General features: G+C 43.9%; 1 protein-coding gene across 1 annotated transcript in view; it reads right to left on the reverse strand.

Annotated features, from left to right (window-relative positions):
- Positions 1 to 415: 415 nt before the first annotated feature.
- Positions 416 to 16,606, reverse strand: part of LOC121001794 (enoyl-CoA delta isomerase 2-like) — a 40,757-nt gene continuing 24,566 nt past the window's right edge. The window contains exons 7-9 of the mRNA XM_040433009.1: positions 11,936 to 12,025; positions 9,772 to 9,915; positions 416 to 707 (exon numbers count right to left, since the gene is read on the reverse strand). Coding sequence (XP_040288943.1) covers positions 435 to 707; positions 9,772 to 9,915; positions 11,936 to 12,025 — 507 coding nt within the window. The 3' untranslated portion in view covers positions 416 to 434. The remainder of the gene's footprint in view (positions 708 to 9,771; positions 9,916 to 11,935; positions 12,026 to 16,606) is intronic.

A 16,606-nucleotide genomic window follows, 5' to 3' on the forward strand; every position in this document is an offset into this window, starting at 1 on the left:
CTCAAAGTCTTTGCAGGGACCCTCATAATCAATTATTTTGTTACGTCTGTCTGCTGCCTGCCACTGTGTAAGCAAGTAATATTTGCATGAAGCTGTAACAGCGGGCCCCCAGAAATAATTTTACTGGTGGGGCCTAGGCACCGCATTCCGACAATGGCTGAAAGATTGCTCTTTAAATCTTCATTTTTCATTTTTTTCTCATGAGAAAAGAATGCTTGTAAATTAGCAATATACACAAATAACTACTAGCAAGTATTCATTTTCCATTTCTACTCCAGGAAGCACACTGGTTACGGTGTAAATTTTAGGACACCTTTTCTATTAATGGACCATTAAATCAATAAAATTCTGGCATTCGGAGCATTGAATAAATTAATTTACATCACATGTCATAGCATGTAAAAAATCCAGACTAACCGATTATATAATTATGTTTAAGGATTACTCATACATAGAATGTTTATTAAGACGATGTAGCTTGTGTAATAAGTGTTAATTGGACAACAGTAAATATCTGGGTGATCTTTCATTAGAAAGAAATAAAGCATCACAGCTTTGATTTCCTTTGACAAAATTTTGGATAGCGCTTTTGGGCTTCTTCTGAAAAATATCCATGAAGCACTAGCTTCCAACTCCTTATCACAAACTTCATGAAGGTTTTCTCTTTCTCTAAATTTCGAATCAGTTTGTTTGGACAGGGCCAAGCACTAAATGAAAAAGTACAATATCATTATTTACAATATTGTTATATAATATGTTAAATGTTTAATTTATCATCAAATCTTGAATATAACAATATATTGATTATCACTGTACACTGTAGATAAAGGCATCTGAGGTCACTGGTAATGTGACACAATTGTTACAAAATATTTATAAATGATCCAATATACTGTATGTACTTATTGCTGTAATATATACTAATTGAAATGTTCTATTGAATAATACAAATAAGCCATATGCCCTTAAAGCAAAACTTAGAATGGGTCCCACTTCATCCTGAGAGCTGTTCCAGCTGTTCTGTGATGAGTAAATAAAGAAGATATGCCATACATATATGATAGATGCAGATGTGACCTACGCTGCTTACATAACTTACATGGCCTATGGTAGTACAGCAGTGACCTTGGCTGTTTTTGTCAGATGCGGGTCCAAGAGGTGGGACCTGCATCTATCAGACATTTATGGCATATCCTGTGGAGATCAGTAGGTATGCCACTGATTAGTGATTGGGTATTATAATTCTAATACACAATAGAAATACTAGAACTTCACAAATCAGAATGTTAACTAGCATATAAAGGACACATATGCAACTGGAATTATGAAATGAAGAAATTCCTTTTACTGAAACGAAGGCAGCCCGTAACCGTTTCTAGCTCGAGAGCCACTTAATAACAAAGATAGGTCCCTAGAGGGTGAAGCCCATAGGGATTTTGACAAAAACTGAATGAGAAGGTTGATAAACACCAAAAATAGTCCCTGTACAGGGTCACCCTTATTGAGATAAAATGTAACTTTTACTATTTACGCTAAAATCAAATACAAGTGTGATCAATTAAAACTATCAGGGTACTGCTGTCACTCTTGTTATGGTGTAAAGATCACATCTATTATATGATAGGATATTGGAGTGAGGTGTTGGCTTAAAGTGCACATGAAATTCTGGTGGGGGGTTAATCCACCAGTATTTTGGGGTGACTTTATAAGTATCCAGATTATCCAATACATTTCAGGTCTAGTGGTTTCACTGTGGTCTGGCTACAGGCTACTTATTGGATTGTTCCGAAGTAGCAGAGTAACATTCGATTTTGCGTATACTCGCTTTAGTCAGGAGTCATACATAGGTGTGGAGAGTGACCTCTTCTTCTCCTAAAATCTCCCCTTACTCCTTTCTTACACCCCTAAACAGGTGAAGGAGAGAGGGGGAGAAAGTACGTTCAGATCACACATACACACTCCTATCAGAACCTAGGTGTGGAGAGTGACCTCTTCCTCTGCTGGGTTCTCCCCTTTTGTTCTGAAGAACCTCGTCTTGCTACAACATTGGGATATATCTCCGTAAAATGTCCGCAATACCATTATAATGGAGACTATAAGGAGGGGAACCCTGTGATGCTACATCACTGTAATTATCACACAACTTTTTTTTTATTTAAGGCTAAATTCACGCAAATGCAGATACTATCCCACACTTTTTGATGGCCCCATTGTCAAAATGCCTATTCTTGCCTGCCAAACGGACAAGAATAGTACATATTCTATCACTGGCAGCTAGTGGCGTCGCTACAGGGGGGCGAGGGGGGGCAATTGCCCCCCCCTATGTTATTCTTTGGCCCCCCAGGTGCCCTACCCGCTGATTCCCCCCAAAGCAGGCCGGTGAATACTAATGAGCGCTTCCATTATGGAAGTGCTCATTATTACCGAAGGACCAGGAAGCGGTAAACGCTCTGTACTTACCACTTCCTGGTCCTCGGCTCTCGGCTGTGCAGGGCTGCACACAGCGTGAGGGCGCTCTGTGACCTCACGCTGTGCGCCAGTTCAGAGCACAGTCGACTGAGGAGAGAGAAAATTGCAGGCGGCGTCCAGGAGCAGGAGAGGTAAGTGTTTTTTTATTTTATAAAAAATGTGGCTGCTGGGGGCATAATAGGGGCTAATCATGAGAGGCATAATGGGGGCTAATTGGAGGCATATGGGGGCTAATTAGAGGCATATGGGGGCTAATTAGAGGCATATAGGGGCTAATTAGAGACACAATGGGGGCTAATTAGACTATTAGAGGCATATGGGGGCTAATGAGGCATATGGGGGCTAATGAGAGGCATATGGGCGCTAATTAGGCATATGGGAGCTAATAAGAGGCATAATGGCTTATAATGGGGGCTAATGAGGCATAAGGGCTCATATGGGGGCTAATGAGAGGCATATGGGGCTAATGAGAGGCATATGGGGCTAATGAGAGGCATATGGGGGCTAATGAGAGGCATATGGGGGCTAATGAGAGGCATATGGGGGCTAATGAGAGGCATATCGGGGCTAATGAGAGGCATATTGTGGGCTAATGAGGCATAATGGCTTATAATGGGGGCTAATGAGGCATAAGGGCTGATATGGGGGCTAATGAGGCATATGGGGGCTAATGAGAGGCATATGGGAGCTAATAAGAGGCATAATGTGGGCTAATGAGGCATAATGGCTTATAATGGGGGCTAATGAGGCATAAGGGCTGATATGGGAGTGATGAGAGGCATAATAAGTGTCATCCACAGATGCCCCCATAACAGTGTGTCTTCCACAGATCCACCATAACAGTACGCCTGCACACTGACGAGAGACAGAAAGAAGGGGAAAGAATCCGCGGAAGCAAGCAGAGGACGGCACAGCAGACTACTGAATAGCTTCTTTTGTAAGTAAATTGTTTTATTATAAATGTATCCCTGCATACCGCAACTCTCTCGTATTTTGTCATCTTATTTATATATACTTATTTTGTTTTTGCCCCCCCCCATTTTTGACTGTGGTATCTTTGTGCCCCCCCTATATATTGTTCCTAGAATCGCCACTGCTGGCAGCATGTATGCGGACAGCACATGGATTCCATCTGTGTGCTGTCTGTGTTTTTTGCGGCCCCATAGAAATAAATGGGTCCACATCTTAACCACAAAAAATTCAGACTGCACACGGACTAAAATACAGTTGTGTGAATGAGGCCAAATGCAGAGTATTACTCTTGGTTTTCTTCCTATCTCTCTGGCCGCTCCTTTAGTGTATCATTCGCTGGCTTCTCTTCTTCCTCTTGATGTTGGCGTTCCTCAGGGCTCAGTACTAGGTCCTCTACTCTTCTCTCTCTATACAGGCCCATCGGACAGACTATCAGTAGATTTGGCTTTCGGTACTATCTCTATGCTGATGAGACCCTACTATACACTTCATCCCCTGACATCACCCCTGATTTACTCCAAAACACCAGTAATTGTCTGGCAGCCGTCTCTAACATCATGTCATCTCTGTATCTAAAACGGAACCTCTCAAAAACTGAACTTATTGTCTTTCCCCCATCTACTAACTCACCTAAACTTGATATTTCAATTTCGGTCCGCAGCACTATCATAACTCCTGTGCAACATGCCTGCTGTCTTGGGGCCATGTTTGACTCAGATCTTTCCTTTGTTTCCCATATTCAATCACTTGCACGCTTTTGTCGTCTGCACCTCAAGAATCCACCCTTTTCTTACGGTGGAAACAGCAAAAACTCTTGTTGCCTTGATTCATTCTCGTCTTGACTATTGCAACGCATTACAAATCAGTCTCCCTCTCACTAAACTCTCCCCCCCTTCAGTCTGTCCTAAATGCTGCAGCCAGGCTCATCTATCTATCCAACCAACCGCTACACTGATGCTACTAGTCTGTGCCAGTCACTTCACTGGCACCACAGATTAGAGTTCAAACTTCTCACCCTCACCCACAAAGTTCTCCACAGTGCTGCACCTTCATACATCTCCTCTCTCATTTCCATCTACCACCCTACTCGTGATCTCCGTTCTGTTAGCGACCTAAGATAAATATCCGCCATAATTCGTTCCTCTCACTCCCGTCTTCAAGACTTTTCTCGAGCTGCACCTACTCTCTGGAATACTCTGCCCCCGAATATCAGGCCAATTCACAACTTCTCCATCTTCAAACATGCCTTAAAAACACATCTTTTCAGGCAGGCTTATCAAGCTACTTAAAATTATTATTCCCCAAGCAAACCTGTCTCCCACCAACTCCTCTGGCCTAAACTCGATCCTCTAAGGTCCCTTTCACACGGGCGAGTTTTCCGCGCGGGTGCAATGCGTGAGTTAAACGCATTGCACCCGCACTGAATCAGGACCCATTCATTTCTATGGGGCTGTTCACATGAGCGGCGTTTTTCACACAACACAGGCCCCATAGAAGTGAATGGGGCTGCGTGAAAATCGCAAGCATCCGCAAGCAAGTGCGGATGCGGTGCGATTTTCACGCACGGTTGCTAGGTGACGATCGGGATGGGGACCCGATCTGTATTATTTTCCCTTATAACATGGTTATAAGGGAAAATAATAGCATTCTGAATACAGAATAGTACAATAGTGCTGGAGGGGTTAAAATAAATAAATAATAATTTAACTCACCTTAAAGTGAATCTGTCACTAGCAATTTACCCCAATTTTTTTTTCATGAATCCATGTTTAACAGAGTACCTTTTTTCCACCTGTCTTGTTCTTTTGATTGTGAGTCTTGTCATTTCTTCAAAAAATCGATTCTTATGATATGTAAATGACGCTGTAAGGAGCCCAGAGGGGCGTTATTCTTTCTCCACGGTGACCAGGAACGCCCCTCTGAAGTGCCGTGCCCGGCTAAATTTAAAAACTAATAACGCCTCCAAGTTCATCTAAATCGCCTCCCAGAGGCGCGGCTAAGTGCTCAACACCCCCCCTCCTCAGCGCCGCGCTCTGCGGCAAACACCCCGATGCATCCCAAATCCCGCGCTGGCGCAGTGCCGTCAGTCATCTTATCATAGCGCAGGCAATCGCCGGCACTGCGCCTGCGCGGGATTTGGGATGCATCGGGGTGTTTGCCGCAGAGCGCGGCGCTGAGGAGGGGGGTGTTGAGCACTTAGCCTCGCCTCTGGAGGCGATTTAGATGAACTTGGAGGCGTTATTAGTTTTCAAATTTAGCCGGGCACGGCACTTCAGAGGGGCGTTCCTGGTCACCGTGGAGAAAGAATAACGCCCCTCTGGGCTCCTTACAGCGTCATTTACATATCATAAGAATCGATTTTTTAAAGAAATGACAAGACTCACAATCAAAAGAACAAGACAGATGGAAAAAAGGTACTCTGTTAAACACGGATTCATGAAAAAATTTTTGGGGTAAATTGCTAGTGACAGATTCCCTTTAATCCACTTGCTCGCGCAACCCGGCTACACTTCTGTCTTCTTCTTTGCTGTGTACAGGAAAAGGACCTGTGGTGACGTCACTCCGGTCATCACATGGTCCATCACATGATCTTTTACCATGGTGATGGATCATGTGATGGACCATGTGATGACCAGAGTGACGTCACCACAGGTCCTTTTCCTGTACACAGCAAAGAAGAGAAGACGGGCTGCGCGAGCAAGTGGATTAAGGGGAGTTAAATATTTTTTTTTAACCCCTCCAGCGCTATTGTACTATGCATTCTGTATTGAGAATGCTATTATTTTCCCTTATAACCATGTTATAAGGGAAAATAATACAATCTACAGAACACCGATCCCAAGGTTTGAGTACCAAACATGCCGATTTTTCTCACGCGCGTGCAAAACGCATTACAATGTTTTGCACTCACGCGGAAAAATCGTGCATGTTCCCGCAACACACCCGCACCTTTTCCCGCAACGCCTGTGTGAAAGAGGCCTAACAGTTCCCAACCTGAAGCAGATTGTCCGGCACCACTCCTTTCAGTTCAATAATGGCTTGAATCCTACTTGTCACAATCAACTACCTTATGTGTCATCCCAATTCCTCATAGATTGTAAGCTCTTGCGAGCAGTGACAAGATTTCTAGTGTTTCAGTTGTATATTTACCAGTTAATTTTGTTTTATACATGAACCCTATAAATTTGTAAAGCGCTGCGGAACATGGTGGCGCTATATAAATAAATATTATTATTACCTCCACATTTGGGGATGTCTCCAAGGGGCGAAATTTTCACACTAGGTGGCATAACTGTATATAAGACAGCCATCAAATTGTCTTTATACTATATAGATGACCTTCTCCTGGTATGGTAATAATATCCTAATCTTATTTCAGATATTCCTCAAATATTTCAATCTGAATGATGACAACCTCAGATTCACTGCAGATTGTGATACTCTACTTAAGGCCTCCTGCACACGACCGTTGTGTGCACCCGTGGCCGTTGTGCCGTTTTCCGTTTTTTTTCGCGGACCCATTGACTTTCAATGGGTCCGTGGAAAAATCGGAAAATGCACCGTTTTGCAGCCGCATCCGTGATCCGTGTTTCCTGGCCGTGAAAAAAATATGACCTGTCCTATTTTTTTCACGGCCAACGGTTCACGGACCCATTCAAGTCAATGGGTCCGTGAAAGAACACGGATGCACACAAGATTGGCATCCGTGTCCGTGATCCGTGGCCATAGGTTAGTTTTTATACAGACGGATCCGAAGATCCGTCTGTATAAAAGCTTTCTCAAAGCTGAGTTTTCACTTCGTGAAAACTCAGAACCGACAGTATATTCTAACACAGAAGCGTTCCCATGGTGATGGGGACGCTTCTAGTTAGAATACACTACAAACTGTGTACAAGACTGCCCCCTGCTGCCTGGCAGCACCCGATCTCTTACAGGGGGCCGTGATCAGCACAATTAACCCCTTCAGGTGCGGCACCTGAAGGGGTTAATTGTGCTGATCACGGCCCCCTGTAAGAGATCAGGGCTGCCAGGCAGCAGGGGGCAGACCCTCCCCCCCCCCCCAGTTTGAATATCATTGGTGGCCAGTGCGGCCCCCCCCCCCCCTATTGTAATAATAGGTTGGTGGCACAGTGTGCGCCCCCCCCCCTCCCTCCCTCCCTCCCTCTATTGTAATAATTCGTTGGTGGCACAGTGTGCGCCCCCCATCGGCCCCCCCTCCCTCTATAGCATTAACAACATTGGTGGCCAGTGTGCGGCCTCCCATCAACCCCCCCCCTCCCCCCCACCCATCATTGGTGGCAGCGGAGTTCCGATCGGAGTCCCAGTTTAATCGCTGGGGCTCCGATCGGTAACCATGGCAACCAGGACGCTACTACAGTCCTGGTTGCCATGGTTACTTAGCAATAGTACAATAGTAGAAGATTCATACTTACCGGCTGCTGCGATGTTCGTGTCCGGCCGGGAGCTCCACCTACTGGTAAGTGTCATTGCTAAATGAACCGTCACTTACCAGTAGGAGGAGCTCCCGGCCGGAAGCAGACATCGCAGCTCCCAGGTAAGTATGAATTTTCTACTATTGTACTATTGCTAGTAACCCGCTGCCACCAATGATGGGGGGGGGGGGTAGATGGGAGGCCGCACACTGGCCACCAATGTTGTTAATGCTATAGAGGGAGGGGGGGGCCAATGGGGGGCGCACACTGTGCCACCAACGATTACAATAGAGGGAGGAAGGGGGGGGGGCGCACACTGTGCCACCAACGAATTATTACAATAGAGGGAGGAAGGGGGGGGCACACTGTGCCACCAACGAATTATTACAATAGAGGGAGGAAGGGGGGGGGGGGGCGCCGCACTGGCCACCAATGATATTCAAACTGGGGAGGGGGGGGGGGGCTGCCCCCTGCTGCCTGGCAGCCCTGATCTCTTACAGGGGGATATGATAGTACAATTAACCCCTTCAGGTTAACCTGAAGGGTTAATTGTGCTGATCACGGCCCCCTGTAAGAGATCGGATGCTGCTAGGCAGCAGGGGCAGTAATGTACACAGTTTGTAGTATATTCTAACTAGAAGCGTCCCCATCACCATGGGAACGCCTCTGTGTTAGAATATACTGTCGGAAATGAGGTTTCACGATCTAACTCATATCCGACAGTATATTCTAACATAGAGGCGTTCCCATGGTGATGGGGACGCTTCAATTTAAAATATACCATCGGATTGGAGAAAACTCCGATCCGATGGTATAAAAGGGACTCCTGACTTTACATTGAAAGTCAATAGGGACGGATCCGTTTGAAATGGCACCATATTGTGTCAACGTCAAACGGATCCGTCCCCATTGACTTGCATTGTAATTCAGGACGGATCCGTTTGGCTCCGCACGGCCAGGCGGACACCAAAACGACTTTTTTTTCATGTCCGTGGATCCTCCAAAAATCAAGGAAGACCCACGGACGAAAAAACGGTCACGGATCACGGAAAAACGGGACCCGTTTTTGCGGACCGCAAAAAAATACGTTCGTGTGCAGGAGGCCTAAGGCTGTATTAGACCTGCAGACTAAGCAGGTGATTGTTGGGAAAGAAGCATCCCTGCCCGGCAATTTCCTGCTAGTCAGCGCAGGAGACCACTGCTATTACATGCAGCAATCTCCTCCACTGTATTGGGAGGCGCAATTGCGAATGCCATCGCTTGTCACCATAACTATTTTATATATGTATGCTTGAAAAAGACTGGAAGGTCGCACCTGGATTATGCGGTTTATTAGCTTCAGGACACATAGGCCCCTTTCACACGAGCGAGTATTCCGCGCAGGTACAATGCGTGATGTGAACGCATTGCGCCCGCATGGAATCCGGACCCATTCATTTCAATGGGGCTGTGTACATGAGCGTTGGTTTTCATGCATTACTTGTGCGTTGCGTGAAAAATTGCAGCATGTTCTATATTCTGTGATTTTCACGCAATGCTGGCCCCATAGAAGTGAATGTGGCTGCATGAAAATCGCATCGCATCTGCAAGCAATTGCGGATGTGATGCGTTTTTCACAGATGGTTGCTAAGAGATGTTGTTTGTACACCTTCAGTTTTTTATCACACGTGTGCAAAACGCATTCAATCGCATTGCACCCGTGCGATAAAAACTGAACGCGATCGCATACAAAACTGAACACCCTTGACTGCAAAATCGTGCATTTTTCACTGAACGCATTCGCAAAGCATCTGGACCTAATCCGCTCACACTCATCTGCAAGGGGCCATACATAGAGCCTCAGGAACTATGAATTTTGGAATAAGGTCGGCATGTTTGGAAGCAAATATCTACTTACATTTTTTGGCAAAGTGGCATAAACTGTCAGTCTGGACCAAACTTCCTGCTGGAATGTAGAGTCAGGGAACACTTCAGCCACCAAGCCTACATGATAAGCTTCTTGAGCAGTCAATATTTTGTTGAAAACTAGTACCTCAATAGCCTGTATAGTGAATGCATACAAAATCAATACTTACAATACAATACTTATTTTCCTGAACATTAAAATAAAATAAACTCCTGTGACTCATATGACTACTGCCCTAGATCATCTTCGTGTATGACAACTCAGAAAGCTGTCAGTGCATGTGCAGATACCAGTGCCCTTAACCACCTAACTGTTCTGCTCCAGCTGAGCTCCAGCTGTGGGAAAAGGACTTAAAGGGATTGTCAGGGTCCAAAGCTGAATCCAGACATATCCCCATTTTCACTGAAGCAGCCCACCGATGTGGGCATCGGAGCATTTCATATGTTTGTTTATATTTTTCACTGCTAGGCGGAGGCTTCCGCCTAGCAGTGTTGCCGGTGACGTGCGGTGCCACTGTTGCGCGGGCTTTAGCACTGCCCTAGCCTTTTTACAGGAAGCGTCCGCCTAGCTTTACCCATGGAAAGCCCGGATCTAAAAAAAAAAAAAAAAATTAAAAAAGCCTTTGTCCTCTGAACCCGGACAACCCCTTTAACTATTCTAATGGAGCTAGGTTTGGACAAAAGTGGAGGGGGGGGGGGGGGGGGGGGGGGGGGGGGGGGGGGGGGGGGGGGGGGGGGGGTGGGGGGGGGGGCTGCTTTACCTGATATCTCCTGAATGGTAACAGCTAGCAGCATAGAACTGGTCTTGTTTGAAAGCTGGAAGTCCAGGCATTAGTCAAAGCTAAACAGGAGCCATCACTGTTAAGCTACTTTCACACTCACGTTTTGGCTTTCCGTTTCCGAGATCCGTCATGGACTCTCACAAGCGGTCCAAAACAAATCAGTTTGCCCTAATGCATTCTGAATGGAAAAGGATCCACTCAGAATGCATTAGTTTGCCCCATTCAGTCCTCCCTTCCGCTCTGGAGGCGGACACCAAAACGCTGCCTGCAGCGTTTTGCTGTCCGCTTGATGAAACTGAGCCAAACGATACGTGCTGGCACACAATGTAAGTCAATGGGGACGGATCCGTTTTCTCTGACACAATAGAAAACAGATCCATCTCCATTGACTTTTATTGGAGTTATGATGGATCCATCTGGCTATGTCACAGATAATACAAACGGATCCGGTTGTATTATTGTAACGGATCAGTTTTTGCAGATCCATGACGGATCCGCCCAAAACGTGAGTGCGAATAGTAGCCTTAGAAATTGAGTCGAGTGGTAAAACATGCTTTTACTTTCCCTTTCAGCTGTATTCCCTGCAACCCAATTTCTAACACTGATATCTTCCCATATACTGAAGATATTGCGGTCATTCTGGTATTTGTTTGAAAGCTTGGAATGCCAGCTAACAATACAAAGCCATATCTCTAGCTGGTACCAAACCACAGATCTGAGCAGCTAATGCAGCCAACCCCACCCCTTCAGTCTGGAGGAGAGGAGCTATGGTAGAGCTGACAGGCTACAGGAGGAAAGGGAAAATGGTAAAAAATATATATTAATGTGACATTATGATCACTGTCGTGATCCACATAAAGTTATCTTATTTTACCACACAGTGAATACAGTAAATACATTTCACAAAATATAAAAATGTTCCCCCCCTAAAAATAAAATATTTAAAGTTATTTACCACACTATACATACCCCAAAATGGTCCTAAAAAAATCTACAACTAATCCCACAAAAAAAAATCAAAAATTTAGAAGAAAAAATAAAAAAAGTTCTGCTGGGGCAGAATATTATTGGCCCTTAAAGCTAATATTAATTATGTCACTAAAAGGTTAAAAATGCAACCTCTGGCACTGGAATCAGAACTTTGATCAGTGATGCTGTGTGGTGTCAGACCGTCCCCGATCGGATATTAATCACCTATACTGAAACCCCCCCTATTATTGATTAGTGTAACCCCCTTAGGTTATGATGTTTTATGGATTTTTTTTCAGAAAACCCGTTAAGTTTAAATGAAATAATAAAAATAAAGTCCAACGAGAGTAAAAGCAGAAAATAAGGTGCATAAATGCTTACTTCCACCTAAAAATTGTGCCTTACCTTTGACAAACCCATTATCTTAGGGAATGTATAAGAAGAACATCCCTCGGGATATAATGCCAACTTGCTGAATGGTGTATTAAATGTGGCCTACATTAGAGAAAAAGATCAGCAGATGTTCCAGTGGTAGAGATATATATATATATATATATATATATATATATATCTCATCTATCTATCACCGTGTAAACAGTTTATCTTAAAGCTTTCCATATTGTTATGCCTTTCACTGATCATGTACAGTGATGGGACACATCTGATTTCTAGTCAAACAAAACAGCGGTCACATACAGACATCACCATTTTGCACAAGTGGCCTTCTGAACTTTTGCCTTTCTTCACTGCTCTTGCCAGTTTATAAAAAAAAAAGTGGGCAGAGCATAGCGGAAGGGTTGTCCCACCGCAGCCCACCCGAAAACTGGTGTCAATTTTTACTGAAATCTAGGGCAGCTCCTAGCTGACATGTACAGACATCATAAATGCAATACATTTATTAAAAGGTCTACACCTCTAAATAAATATGGCCACATCTACTAACTATGCAGCCATTGGCATGTTAGAAGTGAGCCCCAATGATCTTGAACCTGATCCACTTTTGACTATGAGAATGTTATTGACATTTAGATAAATCATCTACCAAACTTAGAAATTCGTGCGACATATTTGTGTTAATGCAGTTGACCTCAGAAATAGTATAACTGGGAATTTAATAAAGTGAGACCATTAGACATACATCAAAAATTGAGTTAACCCTTTAACAACCTGAGTTCCGGTCCTAAATGTCCAGAACCTTTTTAGTGGTTTGCACACATTTTTATGGAACATAGGGGATGATTTAAATACCTTTTTTAAGATACATTTTTTTTCTTTTTGGATTTAATTTAGGGTAAAGTGTACAAAAAAGTAGAAAAAACAAAACAAACAGTTTATAAGTCAATTTGCAAATTTAAATATTAAAGTATTAGAATGGGCTCCCTAATTTGTCATTTTGTAATCTGTTTAGTGACAGGTGAATGACACGGCTATATAGACCGTTTGGGAAGACATGGCCAGTCAGTTTTGGCATGATGTCCTTTTTCTTTATATGTATATATATATATTTTTTTTACTTATGCTTGTGTAGATTTTGTTATAGAACATGTATCCAGAGAGGTCATAAATGACCTCTGGGTCTTGCAGTTTTCCATTAGGGCTCTTTTTGTAACAATTGTCTTTGGCAGGGTTGATCTAGGTCTGCTAAAACCCAGCAGCTATGCCATGTCAGGGGGCACCCTGCCATAACTGGCAGGTCGAATAAAAAGCAGTGTGGATGTTTTAACATTTTGAAGGCTGGAAATAAAATTGTTATACGTGGCTTCTATCTTCTCCTTTCCATGGCTGGTTACTTCTGACAGCATGGCATCTGACCTACTACTAGGCTGTAGAAGAAGAAGCTTTAAAGCAGCAATGCTGAAAGACATCGCTGCAGAATCAGGACATGTCTGCTATAAAAAGACAGTGGGAGGTCAAAAAAGGGTATTCCGGCAAGCTGCACATGCTGAAAAAATAAATAAATAGAGCTTATACTTAAAGGTGTTATCCAGGAATTAATATTGATAACCTGTCCTCAGGATAAGTCATCAATATCAGATCTTCAGGGGCGGCACCTGGGACCTCCGCTGATCACTGTTAGAAGAGTCTGGGCACTTAGTGATCACTGTGGCCTCTTCCTAGTCCATGTGATGTCACTGTACATCGATATCTTGGCCTAGTTGCAGCTCAGTCCCATTCAAGTCAATAGGGCTAAGCTGCAAACCACAGCCGCTATACAATGTACAGCACTGTGCTTGGTAAGCACCCGGGGGGCCACCTCGCTCACCATAGCTCCAGTGAGCACCGCAGCTTCCCAAAACATCCGATCGGTAGGGGTGCCGGGACTCCGACCCCTGCGGATGTGATATTGATGGCCTATCCTGTGGATAGGTCATCAATACTATTTCCCAGATAATCCCTTTAACTCACTGACCGCCCAGCGCCTCTGTTCTGATGGTGCTGGGGTTCTGCTGTGCTCCACTTCCTGCTCCTGTCTTGACGTGGCAGGAAATGACTGGAGCAACCATTTGCTGAGTGGCTTTAAACAGCAATTTCCTGCTGTATCTAGACAGAAGCTGGAAGTGGAGCACAGAGGTGACTCTAGCACTAGAGGACGACAGCAACACTGAATAGATGAGTATAAGGACCACTTCACATATATGTTGTCATCCAGTTCAGTTCCCCTCTGGTGTGAAAATGCCGTAGGGTAACCAATGCCATTGGTTTTTTTTTTTCTCATACATCAGGTGGATAGTAATGCCAGATGTCAAACAGAAGCAAGCATTCTCAGTTTTTATGACCAGGCATCAGTGTATAGACTCTGAATCTGTGCATTGACATGCCATACACATGTATCAGCCTAAAATACCTGGCCGAACACAACTGATTTATGTGAAGTGGGCCTAAGTTCTGATATTTCTTTTACAGCCTTTCCTAAGTTCTGATATTTTTTTTACAGCTTGGACATCTCATGGAAACACTTTATTTTATGCTGGAATAACCCTTTAAGATGTTAAGAAGTGGAAAGTTTTTGATTGTTATGTGTTTACTCTTTCCTATGTGTGACCTACAGTACGGTCCTTCTTGCCTCCCCAGCACCAAATACTGTAGGTGCCGCTCTTTGCAATTGCTCTCAGCTTTGGCTGTGAGAGGACTATCCTCTCTTTGATATGTATAATTTATGCTTCATACAGTGCCTTGCAAAAGTATTCACCCCCTTTGACTTTTTTCGTATTTTGTTACATTACAGCCTTAAATTCAATGTTTTGTTAATCTGAATTTCATGTGATGGATTAGAACACAATAGTCTAAGTTGGTGAAGTGAAATGAGAAATATATATATATATATATATATATATATATATATATATATATATCCAAAAAACAAAGAGGTTGATTCCAGCTTTTGAAGTATAAAAAGTATTCTTTATTCGGCTTGCAGTATTAAGATCCAACAAATGTCACATGGAGAGACCCAAATAGATTGTGACTCGTTTCGGGCTATGGTATTGAGCTATATATATATAAAACTATTGTTTAGAAATAGAAAACAGAAAATTGGCATGTGTGTATGTATTCACCCCCTTTGTTAGGAAGCCCATAAAAAGCTCTGGTGCAACCAATTACCTTCAGAAGTCACATAATTGGCTAAAAACAAAAAGGCACGTTGTGAGTTTGCGAAAAGGCATGTGGGAGACTCCCAAAATGTATGGAGGAAGGTGCTCTGGTCTGATGAGACTAAAATTTAACTTTTCGGCCATCAAAAAAAATGCTATGTCTGGCGCAAAGCCAACACATCACATCACCCAAAGAACACCATCCCCACAGTGAAACATGGTGGTGGCAGCGTCATGCTGTGGGGATGTTTTTCAGCAGCCGGGACTGGGAAACTGGTCAGAGTTGAGGGAAAGATGGATGGTGCTAAATACAGGGATATTCTTGAGCAAAACCTGTACCACTCTGTGCGTAATTTTAGGCTAGGACGGAGGTTCACCTTCCAGCAGGACAATGACCCCAAACACACGGCTAAAGCAACACTTGAGTGGTTTAATGGGAAACATGTAAATGTGTTGGAAAGGCCTAGTCAAAGCCCAGATCTCAATCCAATAAAAAAAACTGTGGTCAGACTTAAAGATTGCTGTTCACAAGCGCAAACCATCCAAGTTGAAGGAGCTGGAGCAGATTTGCAAGGAGGAATGGGCAAAAATCCCAGTGGTAAGATGTGAAAAGCTCAGAGACTCATCCAAAGCTACGTGGAGCTGCGATTACCGCAAAAGGTGGCTCTACAAAGTATTGACTTCAGGGGGTGTAAATAGTTATGCACATTGACCTTTTCTGTTATTTTGTCCTATTTGCTTCACAATAAATAAATAAAAAACATCTGGTGAATACTTTTGCAAGGCACTGTAGACATATAGACAAGGGTTGTCTTTAGAGCAGGGGTGCACAACCTTTTTGGTCTGAGGGCCGCATTGTCACATTGCTCTATTTCAAGGGGCCGCAATGTACACAGGCCGATGTAAAGTGACTGGGGGGGTGATCGCTATCACAGTCATTCCTCCTTCATTTAGTTACATTGACTATGAGTAGCACATCCCTGATCACACAGAGAGATGTGCGGCACGATTATACTGCAAGTTATCATGAGTGAGTGTCCCTATGAAGACGTATTTCCAGTAATTGACCTGAATATCTCGCTGCTGGCCCTGGAAAAATACTAACAGTGGCCCCGTTTTGTAGTCGGGTACAAATTGATGGAAGTCCGGGCCAGCAATACCATATTGTGGCACATTATACCGCCCCACAGTTCATCACACAATACTGCCCCCATGAGCACAAAATACATCCCCAAAAACTCTCACTGGCCGGCCGTGAGGAGGGCACAGACGGCCCCCCGGGAAATTTCCCTTAGGGATCTATGGCTAATCCACCTGGCTTAAAGGGATTTCCCAGTAAAAATTTATTTTTAACAAGTTCTTGCAGCATGGCCCCTGAAACCGAAGAGTTATACTTACCTGCTCCCAACGCTGATTAGACCTGTCAGTGCATGGCCATGGTCACATGTACCTCTGCAGCCAATCACTGGCTTCAGCGGTGATG

This window comes from Bufo bufo, chromosome 5, assembly GCF_905171765.1.
Source record: "Bufo bufo chromosome 5, aBufBuf1.1, whole genome shotgun sequence".
Lineage (NCBI taxonomy): Eukaryota > Metazoa > Chordata > Amphibia > Anura > Bufonidae > Bufo > Bufo bufo.